Source organism: Canis lupus, chromosome 18 (genome assembly GCF_048164855.1).
Source record: "Canis lupus baileyi chromosome 18, mCanLup2.hap1, whole genome shotgun sequence".
Lineage (NCBI taxonomy): Eukaryota > Metazoa > Chordata > Mammalia > Carnivora > Canidae > Canis > Canis lupus.
In genome coordinates, this window is record NC_132855.1 from 56,957,443 (window position 1) to 56,978,152 (window position 20,710).

General features: G+C 39.5%; 1 protein-coding gene across 11 annotated transcripts in view; it reads left to right on the plus strand.

The window, feature by feature from the left end:
• Window positions 1–5,648: 5,648 nt before the first annotated feature.
• The window catches only part of EXOC4 (exocyst complex component 4), a 746,933-nt gene continuing 731,871 nt past the window's right edge, over window positions 5,649–20,710 (plus strand). For all 11 annotated transcript variants that reach the window (XM_072784617.1, XM_072784618.1, XM_072784619.1 and 8 more), the window contains exon 1: window positions 5,649–5,807. In XM_072784617.1, the coding sequence (XP_072640718.1) occupies window positions 5,722–5,807 (86 nt within the window). In that variant the 5' untranslated portion in view covers window positions 5,649–5,721. The remainder of the gene's footprint in view (window positions 5,808–20,710) is intronic.

Sequence of the window (20,710 nt, forward strand, 5' to 3'; positions counted from 1 at the left end):
CCCTTGATTTTTTTTTTCATTGTTCATAGTTTAGTGCAAGTTTGGGCTTAGTTTAGGTCACCTAGAACAGAGGCAGTGTGAAAGGTGCAATGGGTAAGATCTCTGGAAGTGGGATATAAAGGAAGTGGAATAGAGAAGCTAAAGCAGTTCATTGAATTAAGGTTTAACTGGGGTTTGTGTATTCATGATCACATAATTGCTTTTCCAGTTGGTGATAAAAGTAGCCATTATTTTGGTGCTTATCCAATTCTTGCTTTTTAAAAAAGGTCTTTTGTTCATTTCTGTTTGGAAAGGCAACCTATTCATAGAAAATTTGGAAAACACAGAAAAGTGTTAAAAAATGGAAAAAAATAGCTGTATTCTTGCTCCTCAAAACGACTTCATGATAACACAGATATATTTGAATAAAACTAGTATCTTACTTTAGTAGTAATTGCTGATATTTGCCAAATGCTGAACACGCATATCTCACACAGTCTCACTATTCCTCTCTCTAAGGGACTTCCTTATGTCACCTGCTTTACAAGTAAGGAAACTGAGGCAAAGAAAGGTTAAGTAACTAGCCAGTAAGTGAAGAGCTGGGATTGAGTCTAGGTAGTCCTACTGCACAACCTACATTTTTATTTTTATTTTTTTATTGTGGTCAAACACACATAACATTTATTATTTTAACCATTTTAAAGTATATCTGTCAGTGGCTTTTAATACATTCATTAAATTGTGGAACAATCATCACTATCCAGTTCCAGAACATTCCCATCGTCCCAAAAGGAAATCCTGTGTCTACAAAGCAGTCATTCTTCATTCCCACCTCCCCCGAGTCCCAGGGAATCACTAATCTATGTTGGGGAAGAAGAATTTCCTCTGCCCTTCAAGGTCCTTCTAGCTGGACTAAAAATCAAATTGACATAACACAGGTTAACGGGAGAAACTAAAATTTAGTGTCGTGTGTATGGGGAATCCACACAAACATGAGATTCCAAAGGCAGTCAGGTAGAATGAGGTATATATGTCATCCTGAACTAAGGAGGAGGGGATGGGGTCTGGAGCTTCCAAGGGAAGGAATGTAATTTATAGGAAGATGAACAAGACTGTATTTGATAAACAAATGTTTTCTTGGGCACTCAGAAACGATAGCACATGGAAGACTTTGATCCAACAGGCCTTGCTGGGTTCCTTCCCATCTACCATACCTAATACTTAGTTCAGATTGCAATATGGTTATCTACGGACCTGGAGCAGATCCTCTATTTAAATTCTTTTTAGGCAGTTGAGGGGGAGGTAAAGAGATTTTCCTGAATCTTCAGGGATTTGATTGCCTTTTAACTCAAAATAATATTTATGCCCAAGTGGCCCATTGGGGTATCCTGCCCTTGGCCCTGACATTTGCTTTCTGCCTGTGTGAAATTGCCTATTTTGGATATTTCATATAAATAGAATCATACATCATGCAGCCTTTTGTGTCTCGCTTCTTTCACTTATAATGTTTTCAACGTTCATCAATTTTGTAGCGTGTGTCAGTATTTCATTCACTTGTACGGATATGTCACATTTTGTTTATATCTCAATCATAAACCATATACTATACCACATTCTTCTCTTAATAGATATTTGGGTTGTTTCTACCTTTTGGCCATTGTGAACAGTGCTGCTATGAACATTTGTGTACTAGATTTTTTTGAGCACTTGTTTTCAATTCTCTTGGATGTATACCTATAGGTCAATTTGCTGGTCATGGGGTAATTTTAACTTTTGAGGAACCACCAAACTGTTTTCCACATTGGCTGCACTATTTACCAGCAGATGTACAAGGGTTCCAGTTTCTTCACACTCTTGCCAACATTTTTTTCCTGTTATTTAAAATTATAGCCATGCTAGTGGGTGTGAAGTGGTATCTCACGTGATTTTAATTTGTATTTCCCTGATGGCTAATGTTATGTAGCATCTTTTCATGTGTTTGTTGGCCATTTGTATATTTCCCTTGGAAGAAGGTCTATTCAAGTCCATTGCCCAGTTTTATTTATTTTTTATTTTTTATTTTTTTTATGATAGGCACACAGTGAGAGAGAGAGGCAGAGACACAGGCAGAGGGAGAAGCAGGCTCCATGCACCGGGAGCCCGACGTGAGACTCGATCCCGGGTCTCCAGGATCGCGCCCTGGGCCAAAGGCAGGCGCTAAACCGCTGCGCCACCCAGGGATCCCCATTGCCCAGTTTTAATTGAAGTTTTTGTCTTTTGTGGTTGAGTTGTAAGAATTCTTTCCATATGCTGGATATAAGACTCGTATCGGATAATACGATTTGTGTATATTTTCTCACACCCTGTGGGGTCTCTTTTTACTTTCTTGATTGTGTCCTTTGATGCACAAACGCTTCTAATTTTGGTGAAATCCAAGTCATCTATTTTTTCCTTTTGCTGCTCACGATTTGGTGTGATATAGGAGAATCCACTGCCAAACCTAAGGTCATAGTGATTTACCCCATTTTTTTCTTCTAAGAATTTTCTCTGTCTAGGTCTTTGATCCATTTTGAGTTAAATTTGTTATATGCTGTGGGATCTGAATGTATTCTCTCTGACCTGCAAATTCATTTGTTGAATCCTAATCCCTAAAGGCGATAGTATTAGGAGATAGGATCTTTTGGAAGTGATTAGGGATTAGTGTTCTTATAAAAGATACTTCACAGAAGTCTCTAGTCCCTTCCACCACTGAGGGTGCAGTGTGAAGGCGCTGGCCATGAAGCAGGAACAGGGTCTTTACTGGAATGTGAGTATGCTGGTGTCTTAGTCTTGGACTCCAAGCCTCCAGAACTTCAAGAAATAAATTACTGTTGTTTATAAGCTACTCAGTCTGTGGTATTACGTTATAGCGGCTTGAGTGGACTAAGATAGGATCCAACTTCATTCTTTTGCATGTTTATATCCAGTTTCCCCTGAATCATTGTTGAAGAGACTTTTCTTTTTCTGTTGAATGATATTGGGACCCTTGTAGAAAATCAATTGATCATGGATATATGAGTTCATTTTGGACTTTCCATAATATTCTATTTATCTATGTGTTTGTGTAAATGCCACACTTTAGATTAGTTTTTTAGTATCTTTTGAAATTAGGAAGACTCAGTTCTCCAAATTTATTTTTAAAGATTGCTTTGGGTATTTGGGGCTCTTCGCAATTCCTTGCGAATTTTATTTTTTTTATTTTTTATTTTTTTAAAGATTTATTTATTTATTCATTCAGAGAGAGCAAAGAGAGAGGCAGAGACACAGGCAGAGGGAGAAGTAGGCTCCATGCAGGGAGCCCGATGTGGGACTCGATCCTGGGTCTCCAGGATCACACCCCGGGCTGCAGGTGGCGCTGAACCGCTGCGCCACCGGGGATGCCCTCCATGCGAATTTTAGGAAAAGTTTTTCCAATTTGGGAGAAAAGGCCACTGGAATTTTTATAGGAATTGCATTGAGTTTGTAGATAGCTTTAGGGAGCATTGATATCTTAATCATATTGTCTTTTAATTCATGGACACAGGATGACTTTCCATTTGTTTAGTTTTTTTTTTTGTTTGTTTAGTTCTTTAACTTATTATATACAATGCTTTGTAGCTTTTAGTGTAGAAGTCTTTCACTTCCTTGGTTAAATTTATTCCTAAGTACTTTATTCTTTTTGATGCTATTGTAAATGGAATCGTTTTGTTGAATTTCTTTTTAAAAATATTTTATTTATTTTTTGGGAGAGAGAGAATAAATGAGCAGAGAGAAGGGCAGAAGGAGAGAGAGAGAGAGAGAGAGAGAGAGAGAGAGAGAGAGAGAAGCAGACTCCCTAGGGACCCCGATGCAGGGCTCGATCCCAGGACCCTGGGATCATGACCTGAGCCAAAGGTAGATGCTTAACTGAGTCACTCAGATGCCCCATTTTGTTTCTTTTGATAGTTTGTTGCTACTGATTTGTCTTGATACTGCATCCTGCAACTCTCTCTGCTGGGTTAATCTATTGGCTCTAATCACGAAAAGAAATTCTTCAGGATTTCCATATGTAAAATCATATTGTCTACAAACAGAGATACTTTCACTTTTTCCTTTCCAGTTTAGATGCTTTTTATTCTTTTTCTGCCTAATTGCTCTGGCTAGAATTTCCACTACCATGTTGAATAGAAGTGGTGAAAGTGGGTATCCTTGTCTTGTGCCTGATTACAGCTGGAAAGCTTTCAGTTTTTCACCATTGAATATGATGTCACCGGTGTGTTTTTAACAAATATTCTTTATCACGTTGAAGAAGTTCCATTTCTAGTTTTCTGAGTGTTTCATTGTTATAAACATATTGGATTTTGTCAAAAGCTTTTTCTGTATCACTGCAAAGATCATGGTTTTTTTTCCTATTGCTTGCATTCTTAGCCACTAGGGCCAATTACTTCTCTCTCTCTAACTTATTTAACCTGCTTTGTGTACTTATAGCATGAAAATCTCACTTTCATTAAGAGCCATTAAAATTATGATTTCCAATGAGTATATGTTATATCCTCATATGGGTAGTCTACAATTTATTTAATACTTGTATGCTGTTTTGATAGAAGTGGTTGATGTGTTCTGTTTGTTGCTCCACGACCCAGAGCCTCTGAATTTGCTTTCTCTTCATCTCTGAAGTCTTTAAAATCTCTTCAGCTACTAAGCAGTATCCTTCTCTCGTTTCATATTTATTTTTCTTCCTGTTCCTTGATGTATGCGTTTCATACACAGAGTAACCTTTGTTTTTTAAAATTTCATCTTCTGAATTAATGACTGAACCAAGAGTCAAATGAAAGAAATATAAAAGCCCACCAGTAAAAATATTAGCAAAGCACAAGTACATTATTACTATGTATATTTTATTTAGCTTGGGAAGAAAAAAATCTGCAATTTGGTCCTTTTTGTTTGTTTTTTTCGTCTTTTTGTCAATATCTTGTTTGTGTGCTCTTGCAAGTACGTATTTTTAGGATCGTCTGGAAATACAGTTACGCTGGAAGGTAGCTGAATTCACACATAAAGCTAATGAATGTAGTAACGTTTAGTTTTAGAGAATAAGCTTTTATCTCTAAAGAAAAGCATTTCTGTGCCTTATTTTTGCAGTTTATTGAACCGTTTTTATTTATCAAAAAAAATTTTTTTTTGCGTGTGTCAAGGGCTGACTTCCAAGAGATCGCAAGATCTTTTTGACCGCTTTGCTATGTATGAAACCCCGACGAAGTGTCAATTTTTTTTAAACCACTTGCGTTTAACGCAGAATCTTGCTCGCGGCCCCCCCGCCCCGTGTAAGCGTACACACCCGTCTACACACGTTTTGGCGTTGTAAGACAGCTCGATTAAAAATCTGGTAACATTCTAAAAACAACGAAACTGGGAAAAAAACTCCCCCCAAAACAAAAAACACCGCACTAGATCCTAATAAATACAAACCAGACGGACAGTCCCCAAGAGACTTCCTCGAGCGGCTCCGGTTCCGATTTCCTGCGCGCCCCGGAGCCACAGGCGAAAACTCCAGTTCCCAGAGTGCTCAGGGCGCGAGCGGCCCGGCCCCTGCCGCCTCAGTCCCGCCTCCCCACCGCAGCGATTGGGCGGCTCAGGTCCGCGTCCAGGGGCTTCTCCTCCTCCATTGGCGGGCTCGCCAGCGCGTCCCTCCCAGAGCGTCCGCTCGCTCCCCGGCGGGCCCGCGGGGCCTCCGCCTCCGCCTCCGCCCCGCCTCCGCCCGGTACCAAGATGGCGGCAGAAGCGGCTGGTGGGAAATACAGAGGCACAGTCAGCAAAAGCAAAGACCCCTCGGGGCTGCTCATCTCTGTGATCAGGTGAGGGAGGCAGGAGGCAGGAGGCAGGGTCAGGGGCCGGGGGCGGCGGGCAGCGGCTCGACCTCCGCTTTGGAAGGGAGAAGGGGCAGCTGGGTTCCACCCTGCCGACCCCTCCCCCTCCCCCCCCCTCCCCGCCCCTCCCCCGCCCCCGCCTCCCCCCAGCCCCTCCCCAGGGCCCCACAGTTCCCCCTTTCTCTCTGGGGTTGGGCTGGAGGGCGGAGCCCCGCCTCGCCGTCGTTTCTTGAGGCCCTGAGGCTTCCGCTGGGGTCCCGGGGCCGCAGAAGCACGCCGTTCGGGGCTTGGTGGAGAAAGCCGGGGGTGCCCCGAGTCGCACACCGTGTACCCCGGGGTTGCCTGCAGCGCTCCCGGGGAGGGCGCCCAGTTTCCTGGATTCCTGGGGGCGAGGCCCTGGAGTCCGGGGACTCCCGTCACGAGTCGCTGACTGTGTTCTCACTCTTGGGACGCCTCCAACCACCTGTGAATGGCCACAGCCTCCAGCCGCAGAGCCCGCAGCGAGCTCGCGGAAGGGCTGCGGGGCGGCAGGCGTGCATCCCTTTTCGATTTTGGTTCCGCCTCCCTGGCCCGGGCTGTTCCTTCAAGACGAAACAAGTTTCTAATTGCCTTCCATGCCCGTTATTTTCCCAGAACATGTACGGTGGGGGTGGGGATGGGAGCGGTGGACCTCTCTAGGGGCTCCTTTTTTCAAAATGGGAGCCAAATTAAGGATGGGAGAGGCCTTTCAAACACCATGAAGGATAAGGATGATCCAGGCAGTGATTACAACCACCTGAATAAAATGTATTATGACACGTGTTTACATCGTTGACATTTGGATTTCAACTCAGATGACTTTTCATGAAGCAAAACCCCCTCCTCTTCACCCCCACCCCCTCATGCTAGACTTCTAGCTGACTTCTAGGAGGGCTCCTCCACTGTCCTGATGAGCTTTTTCAAACCCAGCCTCGCGGTGCCTGGCAGTTACGAAGGGTTTGAAGGTATGAACAGCCCGAGTTTTAAAAGCCTACCACTCGTGGACTGATAAAGACCCACCTATTAATGGTGTTATTTGGGGGCCTCTAATTTAAGATGATGAAATCATTATTACTAGGTGTTTTGGGGTTGGTTTGTTCTTTTTAAAGAATTAAGATGATAATTCTCTGTATGGAAATGCCTAATGAACTTGGTAGGCCTTGGAAAGGGAAGGCTGGTCTATTGTGGACTCACATTCTTGCTATGACACCATAGGTGAGGTAGATGGTTCACGATACTACAACTGGAATATTGTTAGGGTCCCATCTTAATCCTCCGTGAAATCATAGTACATGAATTTATTTGGATTCTTTTTGGAACTTTTTGTTTTTTCTGCATTACAGTCAACATTCATTTAAACTATGTATTTAGTGCCAGTGTGTCGTATGGTGCCTGGGGCTTCATACATAATAAATTTTTGTTGAACAAATAAGTGAATGCCCTGAGTTTCGCAACAACAAATCAGACATGATGTTACCCATGAGAGTAGAATTCACTTACTTGAGGGCTAAAAGATGGAAGTCAAAACTATGACATGAGACTAGAAACAGAGACAAACAAAATACTGGGAATCCAGGAGGAGTGGTGAGTGGAGTAGGGGGTTTAACAGGGGAACATAACAGCTGGATGTCAATGTACCGTTTCAACTGTGCACTTAGGATTCTGTAGGCTTTGCCCATTTCTTTTCTGCCGTGTATCAGTTTTCTTAAATGCCAATTATAGTTATTCTAAATGCCCTACATTTGAAGAAAGCATAAAAACCAAACTAAAGTTTTTTTCTTTTACTGATGCTGATTCAAATTTGCCCTTGGTTGACTGTTCCTTTGTTCTCAGGGGGCCTCTCTTGCTGGAAAGTGTGGAATATGATTTTGTGGTTATTCATTCATCTCTTATGCCCATCTCTCTTACCTTCACATTATCACCATGATTTAGGCCTACACATTTTTTAGGCTGAATTCTGTTGTGTATTAATCTTTTTCATTTTTCTTTCCTATCCTCGACCACCACAGATCATTTGAATAACACCTTATTACATCTGTTAACTAGCACACTATAATGGAGTGTCCAGATCTAACATCCTGGGCAACTTTAGTAAGGATTAGAGTTCGTGGTTACATATGACCTTATTTAAGACTGGTTGTTGTTGGTTTTTGAGTGTTATATATCAATATTTCTTTGAGTCACAGGAAAATTGTGGGGTTCACCTGAGAGCGTTGCTAGCTCTCTTTCCTTGTTGTTTCCTCCCTGATGTGCTCTTGAACATATGCAGTGGTTTAAATTTCACAAACAGTGGCTGTTAATGAGACGAGGCTGGTAGTATTATTTTGATGTTTGGGTGGGGAGAAGCAGGGGAGGGTACTTCAGGGGAGAATAGAATGGGGAATGGAGTTGCCAAGAGAGTAGATCTTAAAGGTTCTCGTTACAAGAAAAAATGTTACTGTGAGGTGGATGCATCTAACTTTATTGTAATTATTTTGCAATATATGGTTTATTAAACCGTGTTGTATACCTTAAATACCTGTGGTGTTATATGTCTGTTGCATCCTCTAAAACTGAGGAAAAAAGAATGGAAAATGTATATTTCTTGTTGGTAAATTGGTCTGTCACTCTGAAGTTGCTGCTTTGTTTATCTGTTCAGTCTGTATTCCTTGTGCTATCCTTGCAACATTGTATTCATAATTCTTAATTCCTGTAAAATTTGGATTACCTTCTCTTCTCCTTGACCTCTTCATATTCTCAAAGACCAAAGCTTTCCTGAACCCATTTTAGGCTCATATTTGTAACATCTGAGCCTCCTTGAAGATATATCTGATACATGCCAGTTCTCCTTTATGTTTCCTTGGACCTGTCGTTTTGTCACCAAATAAATGACTTGTCAGCGATGGCCCTTTGAAAAGTTTGATTAGCTTAGCTTTATCTTTTTATATCACTGAGCTGTTGTTTTCTTTTTTGAATAGTGAATATTAAAAATTCCCCTTTGGTTCTTCTGCTCAGATACGTTAAAAAAGCCATTTCTAGGTATACGTGAGTGGCTCAGTTGGCCAAGTGTCCAATTCTTGGTTATGGCTCAGGTTGTGATCTCAAGGTTGAGGATATGTGCTCAGTGGGCAGTCTACTTGAGATTCCCTACTTCTTCTCCCTTATGCTCCACCCCTCCACTGGTGTGCACATGCATGCACGTGCGCATGTGCTCTCTCTCTCTCTCAAATAAATATTTTTTTAGAAAAAGTCATTTCTAGGGAATCCCTGGGTGGCTCAGTGGTTTAGCGCCTGCCTTTGGCCCAGGGGGTGATCCTGGAGTCCAGGGATCAAGTCCCACATCGGGCTCCCTGCATGGAGCCTGCTTCTCTCTCTTTCTCTCTCTGTCTATCATGAATAAATAAATAAAATCTTTAAAAAAAAAAAGAAAAAGTTGTTTCTATACCTCATCATGTAGTGGCATAACACACATATATTTAAAGCTATTTCTAGGACTTGAAGCAGTATTTATTGTTAGTTGTCTTTTAACACTGGATAAGAAAACAACAGGTGGATAAGGGTTCAAAGGACACAGTAGGTATAGACTTGGGGACCAGCCAGATCTCATCACTAGTTCTAGCTGTTCCACCAAATAGTTAAATAATAAGTATTTTGCTAGTGTGATTGTCCATCACTTTAAAGCATTTAAAAATCAAAAGAGGGCAGCCCCGGTGGCGCAGCGGTTTAGCGCCGCCTGCAGCCCATGGTGTAATCCTGGAGACCTGGGATTGAGTCCCACATCAGGCTCCCTGCATGGAGCCTGCTTCTCCCTCTGCCTGTGACTCTGCCTCTCTGTCTCTCTGAATAAATAAAAAATAAAATCTTTTAAAAAAAAAGAATTTCAAGAAGGATAGTATAGTTGTGAAAATGTAATATTTGGTCAATGGGTATTTACGTATCTTGAGACTCATAAATGAAGTTCTTAACCGTTTAAAAATTATTGAGTAAAAATATTTTAGGACAATCAGATGTTTCAAAGGGTGGGCTCCCCGGGTATTGCAGAAGAGGTCTTCAGGCTGGGAAGTGGGGCTTTGATGAGGAGAGGGACAGCGCTTGGGACCCAGTCTGTCGGAGGCCACTGCTAACTGCAGCTTTTGGTTTCAAGTCTTGCCACTGGCCCTTTAAAATGGAACTAATTGGGTGGACAGAGTTGTGATCACCTGCTGATGTAAATTTGGACAGTTTTAACACATGTGCCCGCACACAGCATTTTCCCACCTTCCTATTGATTTTTTTTCCCCCTTCCTAACCTTTAGTTTGGTGTGAAATCGGAGCAGGCAGCCCTTCTAAATGGGGAATAAGCAAGATGGCATTTTGGAGATGCTGTTTTATTTTTGTGTGTTCTTGTCAGATTTTTAATTGGGAAATGTGTCTACCACTTACTGTTAGGTGATTTGCTTTCCAATTAAATGTTGACTCTCTTCTCTTTATAAGTTAGCCTTTAATAGACCATTTAATTGGTAAGACAAACTTTGGCGGTGACTTGAGGTGACCTTATTGAAACCTCAGAGCAGAGCTTTTGTAGACAGACTCTGGTTACAGATGTCAAGGAGGTCTGAAGGCAGTTGAAGGCTCACGTTTTCATCAACTTTCATGTCTTCACAGAAGTTGGAATTTCAAAAAACTTAGAAAAATCCTTTATTGTAGACACCTGTTAAATTCCCTTCCTCCACAGAGAGTGTTTTGGTCAGCCCCATATTTAATTCAAAGCGAGCTTTGTTGAAGGGGTCCAGGCTTTGATCAGGGCTTTGAACAAACAGCTTTGAGTTCCATGACACAGTTTGTGGCAGAAAGGAACGTGGTCACTGTGTTTGGAGCAGAGTCCCTGAAGTTGTGTTGGGTGGTCAGTGTTGTTTCCAGGACTACCTCTTCTCTTTATCTGAGACCATCTGAGCCTGTCTCATTATGGTGTTTCGGGTTTCCAGCTAGCTCTCTTTGTACCCTGAGGCATCTTGGCACAAGGAATGCAGGTGCTGTTTGAAAATTACTGCGAGGCTGTCTGGACACTAAACACTTTTTTTTCCTCCAAGTCCTGGGACTTCTGACAGCATATGTGGATAGAAGGGGCAAAATAATCCCCCCTCCCTTTTTTTCCCTGCTAAACATGAATTAAGATCTTGGGAACACATGTCTTAGCTTCTAACCTCATGTGTAATTTTTAGCATTGAGATTTCCTGAAGGCTCTGAGGTGGATAGGTTTAATGTTGGGTGATAGGGTCAGGTTTTTTCAAGCCACTACTTAGAGTAGATAGGTGTAGTCACAGTGCTTGGTGGGAGTTGGGTATAGTTAGTAGACACTCACTGGATTGTATTACCCATGTTAGAGTTACCTTGGACCGGTTACTTGAGACCACTGTGTCTAGTTCCTCATTTGTTAAATGGGATAATAATATGATCTATGGTTTTGGGGAAAATTAAAGAGTGTATAAAGGGGCTAATATGGTTTGGCATGGAGAACGCACACGAATATTCATTTCTTCCTTTTCAGGATCTGCTGCTTCTCTGGTTAGAAGTTTGATTGTAATGCTCACTAGATAGCAACCATGATATGATGTTAATTTTCTGTTACAAATATCCTTCCTTGTTTGGCTTGAATGTTTGATTCCAGTTGTCAGAATGTTCACTTTGTAACCAAGAGACCTTGTGTAGCTAAATTAAGATGGTAATTATTGATAATTTGAGTCAGCCACAGAAGCTAGATTTAAATATATGTATGCTTATGTGTGCATGTAAAACATAAAATATAAACAGCCATAAAATATAAAATGTTTATTAAGTTAAAGACAGAAAGTTTATGAACCAGCAAATTGAAAGGCCTATGATGTCTTTGCCTACATAGGCCTTTTTGCCATTGAAAAATTGTATATATGTGATTTTTTTAAAAAAAATCACATATATATTTTTAAAAATTTAGTTACATATTTAGAAAATTCAAATATTTCCAGAGGAACAAAATAAAAAATGAAGAGTTTTCACCCTATTTATCTCCTTCCTGAAATACCTCTGTTAAGTGTCCTTTCGTTCCTTGAGAGAAATAGAAACCTATATTTATAAGTAAGTGTGAATGATAATTTTTAAACAAGAATATTCTTTAATACTTAATATATGATGCTTATGAATTTATACACACTTAAGGAATATTCATTAAGATTATATATTCTATATTCTTTAAACAAATGGGGTCATCCGATCTATGGTTTTAGCTGTTACTTTGCTTTTCTTTATTTTGGAGATCTTTTCTAACCGCACATACTGATCCATCTGTCTTTTAAATGGCTATGTGGTATTCTGTCATATGGTTACACCATAATCTATTTAATTGGTGGTCCCTCTCCCACACCTTTTTTTTTTTCCTCCCACACCTTTTATAACAAACACTTAATTTCTTCTTTTCTTTTCTTTTTTTTTTTGATCTTCTGTTAAAAATAAATTGCAGTGAGTATCCAGATGTATGTGGATATATGCACTTTGCAAATATTTACTCCCAGTTTGTGGCTTGTCTTCTCATTCTCTTGACAGAGTCTTTCCCAGAGCAGGAGTTTCTAATGTTAATGAAGTCCAGCTCATCAGTGATTTCTGTCTTTAGTCATGTCTTTCGCGTTGTAATCTAAGAAGTCTGTACCCTGCCCAAGATCATCTAAATTCTCTCCAATGTTAAGTGCTTGGAGTTTCATATTTTGTGTTGTACTTAGGATCACTGTCCAGTTTGAATTAATTTTTACAAAGGCTATAAGATCTGTGTCTAGATTCCTTTTTTTTTTTATTTCTGTAGGTGGGCGTTCAGTTGTTCCAGCATCATTTATGGAAAAGATGGTTCTCTCTTCTGTATTGTTGGATATATGTGGGATCTTCAGCAACATTCCATGCATTTTGTTCTCTTCCTGTGCACACTTGTATTTGCAACTTCCCCTTTCTGTATCAGAAAAACTTGTAAAAGAAAAAGTCATAAAAAAGAAGTCCAACAATCTCCTTTCCCAAATATTATCTATTTTCCTTTGTAAGGTTTTTGTGTGGATCTTGTCTAGGTACATACAGAAATTTAAAGGTTGTAATTAAAACAAACTTAACACTTTTTTAGCATAACGAAATTTTTTCATGTTGCTATATATATAGTCTTTGGATTTATATAAATATTTTTTAAGTAGGGGAATTGAAAAATATAGAAAATTACAGAGAAGAAAATAAATTCTCATATTCTCTTTACTCAGAATTAAAACACTATTAATAACTTTGCTTCTAGTTTTAGAAACATAACTGTATTGTTATAAAAACAATACACATTCACCATAAAGAATTCAAACAATGGAAATTCAGGAAGATGTGGAGATGAAAATTATTCTATACTTTATGCTTTGTAAGTTACTGTCATTGATATTAGATGAACCTAATTCTAGACATTGCGGTGTGTGTGTGTGTATGTGGAAATGTTGGATGGATAGAAATTTTTAAATTTCAAACAAATATTATTTAAAAAATAAATATAGGATCTTACTCTATATGCTAACTCATTTTTAAGTATCTCTACATTCAATGTGGGGGTCGAACTCACAATCCCAAGATCAAGAGTTACATGCTCTCTGACTGAGCCAGCCTGGCGTCCCTCTGTCGCTAGCTTATATGCTGACTTGTCTCCTTTTTTAAGGTATACATGCATATAGTAAAGTGCACATATATTAAGTATATGGCTTGATGAATTTTTACCTTTGTAACCACTTACCTGTGTAAGACAAACACAGCATCCCTGTCCTTTTTTTTCCAGTTCATTTTTTTAATGCAAGAGTTTCCTGTTGTTCCAACACCATTCATTTATTTTATTTACTTATTTTAAAGATTTTATTTATTCATGAGAGACAGAGAGAGAGAGAGAGAGAGAGAGAGAGAGAGGCAGAGACACAGGCAGAGGGAGAAGCAGGCTCCATGCAGGGAGCCTGTTGTGGGACTCGATCCTAGGTCTCCAGGATCAGACCCAGGGCTGAGGGCGATGCTAAACTGCTGAGCCACCCGCGCTGCCCATTTCCACATCAATTTTATTTATCTTTTATTTTTTTCTCATAACAATTTTTGAATTAGCTAGTTAATTTCTACAATAAAACCTGCTGGGAGTTTGGTTGAGATTGCGTTGAGTATACAGATTAATATGGGAGAATTGACATCTTGGTCATATTGAGTCTTTTTATCCCTGAACAGGTGTATGTCTTCATTTAATTCTTTAATTTCTCTTAGCAATTTTTTATTTTTTATTTTTTTATTTTTATTTTTTTTTAATTTTTTAAATTTTTTTAATTTTTTTAATTTTTTTTATAATTTCTCTTAGCAATTTTTTAATAGGTTTCAATGTGTAAGTCTTACATATTGTTGGTCAGATTTAAGTATTTTAGGCACTTCGAGTCCCAAACCTCATTGAATGCTAGTGTTTTCCCCTCTGGTCTATTATTACTGTGTCTTCAAATTCATTAATCTTTTCTGCAATCTCCAATCTGTTGTTAATCCTATGTAGTGTAATTTAGATTGTGGTTTCGAGCTCTAGAAGTTTGACCTGGGTCTTTTAAGAAAAAATCTTTAATAGCTCTCTCTGCACATTCAGTCTTTTCTGTAGCTTCTTAAACAATGAAATACAAGTATTATAATAATTTTTTTAATTTTATTTATTTATTTATGATAGTCACAGAGAGAGAGAGAGAGAGAGGCAGAGACATAGGCAGAGGGAGAAGCAGGCTCCATGCACCGGGAGCCTGACGTGGGATTCGATCCTGGGTCTCCAGGATCGCGCCCTGGGCCAAAGGCAGGCGCCAAACCACTGCGCCACCCAGGGATCCCCGTATTATAATAATTTTAATGTTTGTGTTTACTAATTTTGCCTCATGACATTTTTGGGTTAGTTTTAGTTGATTAATATCTGCTCCTCCTTTTTTACATGGCTTACATACATTTTGGATACTAGATATTGTGATTTTTACCTTCTTGGGTACTGATAGTGCATTTCTTTGTTTTCCTGTAAATGTGCCTGAATTTTGTTCTAGGATTTGGTTAAGTAACTTGGAAATCATGGTTCTCTCAGGTCTTATTTTAAATTTTGCTTATGGGGGCACAGCATCATTTGGTCTAGGGCTAGTTTTGTCTCACTACTATGGCAAAATCCTTTTGTGTACTCCACCCAAGTGCTCTGTGAATCAGGAGATTTTTCTCCTCTGGCTGTGTGTGATTTCAGATAATCATGCCCACTCCTCATTGGTGGTTCTTTTCCTGACCTTGAATGGTTTTCTCTCTGGCATGGGCTGATGATAGGGAGCTGAAGCTTTAAGGGAGCCCTTCTAACAGATCTCCAGAGTGGGCTGTACTTTTTCTTCTCCACCTGCCCTGCAAACTCTAACTGACTTAATGTTGAAGGTTTTGAAATCGTTGTCTTTGGTGGTTGTTACTTTCAGATGCTAGGGGTAAATCTAGTCCTAGTTATTTCACCTAGGTCAGAAGCAGAAGTCTGTCAGTGCTTCATATTTTGAAAAATATCTTTAAAGATTAATTTTCATTGGTCAGATTTCATCAGTTGCATATTCACAGAGAGGAAGAATAAAGTAATCAGATGTGTATAAAGTTCTGGCATGAGAGTGAACTAGGTATCTTGGTCCTAATGGCCTTTCTGATTTTGCAGTATTTTGCAGAATATTTAATTAAACAGTTAAATAACTTCCACTTCAGATAGTATTTTTCCGGGGACTTTCCTTTCAGAAGTCCTAGAAATACTTTGGAACTATTTTGCGTCTGTTTATGTATTTATTTAAAAAAAAAAGTTCGTTCTCCTGTGATAGTATTGTTCACTGTAGCCTCAGCTCTCATATAGCTGGTAATTGGTTTTCTTTGGGTGGCACAGCACGTAGATTGTTTTTGTTGTTGGTGGTTTTGTTTTGCATTTTGTTTTTGCCTGCACTTGGAGGTTTCCAGTCTGTGCTTGCTTTTTTTCAGTTTGCAATTGTGAGCTCTGCTCCCTCTGGTCTTGTACTCTGCTGGGCCTTACGTTTTTAACTGCTTCCAAGCCATGAAATGAGTTCTGGTCTTTTTAGTAGCCAGTCCTTTATATGTTTGGGAATTTTGCCTTGAAAAACAATGGAGGGGGGGGGCATCCCTGGGTGGCTCAGCGATTCAGCGCCTGCCGTCGCCCCAGGGTGTGATCCTGGAGTCCTGGGATCGAGTCCCACGTCAGGCTCCCGGCATGAAGCCTGCTTCTCCCTCTGCCTGTGTCTCTGACTCTCTCTCTCTCTCTCTCTGTCTATCATGAATAAATAAATAAAATCTTTAAATAAAAAAAAGAAAGAAAAACAATGGGAACTCGCCATTTAACAGGAAAGTTCTCGTGTACCGTTTGACGTGGTAGGAAAACTTAATATTTTAAGTTTCTTAGGAGATCTTTTATTGTTTCAAAGATTTTTATAAAGCCCTAGCAAAAAAATAAAGTGGTGTATAATGCAAAAAGTGTTTTCCATTTAAAATTTGGTGCCTGTCATTGTGCTAAATATTATGGGAAACATCATTCTATACCCAAAATACCACTTGAGAGCTTGCAGGAAATGTAGAATCTTAAAAAAAAAAAAAAAAAAATGCAGACTCTCATTCACCAGCTGACCTACCTGAGCAGAATACTTTGGAGCAGTTTAACAGAATTACCAGGGTATTTGAGTAGTCATTTGGACATATTTTAGTTGGGGAAATAAACCAATTAGCATTAACTTTTTAAAGCTGAGACAGTGGTATCCTGGCTATTTTTTACAATTTAAGTAACAAAACAAATGAATAAAGAAAAAGACAACAAAACGGACTTTTAACTATAGAGAAGAAACAGGTGGTTGCCAGAGCCAAGAGGGGTGGGTGGGTGGGGATGGGTGAAAATGGTGAAGGGGATTAAGAGTACATGTAATTGTGATGAACACTGAGTCATGTATAGAATTGTTGAATCACTATATTGGACACCTGGAACCAAAATAATGCTATTTAGATTATACTGGAAATAAGACTATTTTGAGATATATGGTGAACTATATACTGATAGAAATATGTCTAGAATTTGCTTCAAAACAACGGGTTGAGGGTTGAAGTTAGGGTATAGATGAAACAAGATTGGGATGTGTTGATATTTTTTGAAGCTGGGTTATTTGAGGAGTCTGTTTTTGTATGTGTTTAAAAATTTCCTTGAAAATGTATGTGTGTGTTTATGGACTGGGGAGAGGGTAGAGAATTACTACATAATCTTCATGTCTTGCCCACCCAGCTTCTGCCCTCCCTCCTAGAGCACCTGGCACACAAATGTATTAAAGTCTCCTGGATGTCTGCAGTTAAGAAACTTGTTTCAATTTGTGTAGTTCAGAATTTCCAAGATAGCCTAATACCATGCAACACCTACTGTTGTCCTCTAAAATAGGATTTCTGAGGAACTCACTGGAAGCTCCATATTAGGAAGTAGTCTACGCCTTTAAAATGACCAAATGCCAGGCAGCCCGGGTGGCTCAGCGGTTTAGTGCCGCCTTCAGCCCAGGGTGTGATCCTGGAGACCCAGGATCTAGTCACACATCATGCTCCCTGCATGGAGCCTGCTTCTCCCTCTGCCTGTGTCTCTGCCTCTCTTTCTCTCTGTCTCTCATGAATAAATAAATAAAATCTTAAAAAAAAAAAAAAAGACCAAATGCCATAATAGTGTTGTAGTAACTATAACATTCCCTGGAGATGAAAAATAAGCTCCCTGTGGAGAAGGCTTTAAGGGGGATGTGGAGCTCCAAATGGTAGTGGGAAAAGAGGTAACCTCCCTTAAGTAAAGGTAGGGGGTAGATTTTTAAATTGACTCTGTCAATCCCAGACTCAGTTTTATGCTGTAGTGAGGCTGATTTTACTTAATTTCAGATAATGGCCTTCTCTGTTGATTGTAAGACTTAGAGCTTTTGGTCCCCAGAAGTATTTTGTATGATTTAGTTAATTGAAATACTGAAAAACTGCATGTATTGGGTTGAGTAATTAGCCCTAAGTACTGTCTGAAGCAAGACACCAGTGAATTTTCAATTGACTTTAAAGCAGAAATTGTTTACTGTCACTTGATATTAAATGAATCTTTGTAGTGAATTAAGGGATGTTGTTTTTATGCATCAGAAAAGTTTTTCAGAGGGACTTGTCATCATGAATTGCTATCAATTGGGATGGGATTATCTTGTATTTTGTGGGATCTAATAAGACATAATTAAGAAACAAGCAGTTGCAGTGTATAATTGAATATAATAAAATCGGATTAAAAAGTGTAATGTAGATTTGGTTATGCTTTGAGTGAAGCCATATCTTATGTGATTATATAGCGATACACATCTCAAACATTTAATGTGATTTTTTTCCACGCAAACTCAGAATTATGAGGTTCTCATATTTTTTTAATTCATTGGAAGTATTGTAGATGAATCATCATATACAAAGTGCTCTGCTTAGTAGAATAGGCTTTGAAGACCTTCTCAATTTCTTAGTATTTATATTCTTGGTGATATCTTTTCCTCCCCTTTTGTTTGAATTTATTCTCTACTCATACCTAGAAGTGTCTTTTTTTAAAAAAAAATTGTTTATTTGAGTGAGAGCCTGTGTATGCGCATGTGCACATGAGGGGTGTGTGTGTGGGGGAGACTCCCCGCTGAGCAGGGAACTTGACATGGGGCTCCATCCCAGGACCCTGGGATCATGACCTGAAATGAAGGCAGATTCCTGACTGAGCCACCCAGGTGCCCCTAGAACTGTCTTTAGTTCCTGTGCTGACATGTTACTGTCCTTCATTTATTTCTTTTCTTTTTTTAAAAAAAGATTTATTTATTCATGAGAGACACAGAGAGAGGGGCAGAGACATAGGCAGAGGGAGAAGCAGGCTCCCTGTGAGAAGCCTGATGCAGGACTTGATCCCAGGACCCCGGGATCATGACCCGAGCCAAAGGCAGATGCTCAACCACTGAACCACCCAGGTGCCCATGTCAGGCATTTAGGTTAGCTGTTTCATGCTTTAAATGAAAGGAAAAATCTTACTCTTATGCTTTGAAATAAATGCTAAGCAGACCTAGTCTAAACTAGGAACAGTTTGTTAAAGAAAATGGGGTTCACGTATTCAAGAATCTTGTCTGCTCTAGACTTTTTGTTTCTGTAATGGGGTCAGTAACAAAAATGAATGTTCTGGAGAGCTCACTAAGCTAATAGGTTTTTGTTTTTGTTTTTTTTCCCTATTTGGAATGAGGGTCTGAAACTAACCCTTGTGTATTTGGGTTTAAAAATACTCAATTTTTGCCTTCTGATAACATATTAGAAGGTTTTGTAAATAAAGAGGACCCTTTGTCTGGTGCTCTTTCCATTATGTGACTAAACAAATTCATTAGATTTGCCCTAACACAGAAGGTGGTACTGGTTGAGGTGTTCAGGTACCTGAAAAAAGTGCAGGGGCTGGAGGACCTCTGGATTCTGTAAGAGGCCTATTCTAAGTATTTCCTAGAAAGGGTGTCACTGAGATTTGATTCCTAGTGTAGATTGTGCTTTGAATAGCTGTAGCTTCCTGATAAGTGATTTTTGGATATGTGGGACCTTACTTGTAATTAGTTTTTCTGAATTGTTTGAAGGGATTTACACTAATTGTTTTGTTAGTCTTTATTATTCCTGGAAGAGGGGTCACTGGATACCAACAAGGAATGCTCTTAGTAGACAATTAAGAGTATTAACTGTTTTCAGATAGCATGACTTAATGCTAATTGTTCTGCAGGTGTCACCAAAATTCAGGTGTGTTACATTAAATATTTCTTATAGCAGGTTAATTAGTTATCTGAAGCTGTATTAAGCAGTTAATTCTTGAGGTTTTGTTGAGAATCTGGGTTGCTATCGGCTAAGGGGCATGACCAGTAACATCTGCCTTGAGATTTTAGCCAAGCAAAATAATACTGCTTGTGTTTTATGGGGTGGTGTATAAGTCGGCTCTAGCTGCTGTAACAGAACACCACAGACTGGGTGGCTTAAACAGAAATCTATTTTCTCACAGTTCTGGAGTCGAGGTCGAAGATCAAGGTACCAGTCAGGTTGGTTTCTGGGAAGGCCTCTCTTCTTGGCTTGTCGATGGCCACCTTCTTGCTGTGTCCTCAAATGGCTTTTCTTCTGTGAGTATATAAAGAGAGAGGGCTGTTTTGTGTCTCTTTCTCTGCTTATGAGGACACCAATTCTATGTCATTGAGGCATCACCCATATAACCTTCCTTTGAGACCCTAATCTCCAAAGAGTCACATTGGGGGTTAGTACTTCTATATAAATTTGGTAGTGGTAGGAGGATGTGTCTATAACAGGTGGTATTCTGGAGAGTTATCACTTTGTTAAAATACCCCCCAAATCCTTCCAGGGTGACAGTCTATCATTATTATGGGTGATCTTGAGGCTCAGGCTAGAGCCCTGGGCTGGTTGTTAATTTTTCACAATTGGTTGCCAACCTTTCTACATGCTTTTCTGGCTTATAGTATTTAACAGTCCCCTGCTAACCCTCTGATACCAAATACTTGTACTATTGATGCTCTTCAAAGGACTGCTCGCTCTCTGGTCAGCTTAAACTATCAAAGGACTTGCTGAGAGGAAGAAGTTAATGAAACATGATTTGATTCATTTCATCCTATAAATTCCTCAGATTCCATCCTGAGATGAAAATGGATCATTGGAAAAGCTTCATGCTTGGACTATGTTTAGAGTCACAATCTCTCAGTCTGAGTTGCGTTTTAAAGTTGTCTTCCGGAAGGAACTTACAAGAAATGAATATGCAAAATTTATTGTTTCAGAGGGTGGTTGAGGACCTCGTTTACTATATTGCATATTGTCTTCCTTAT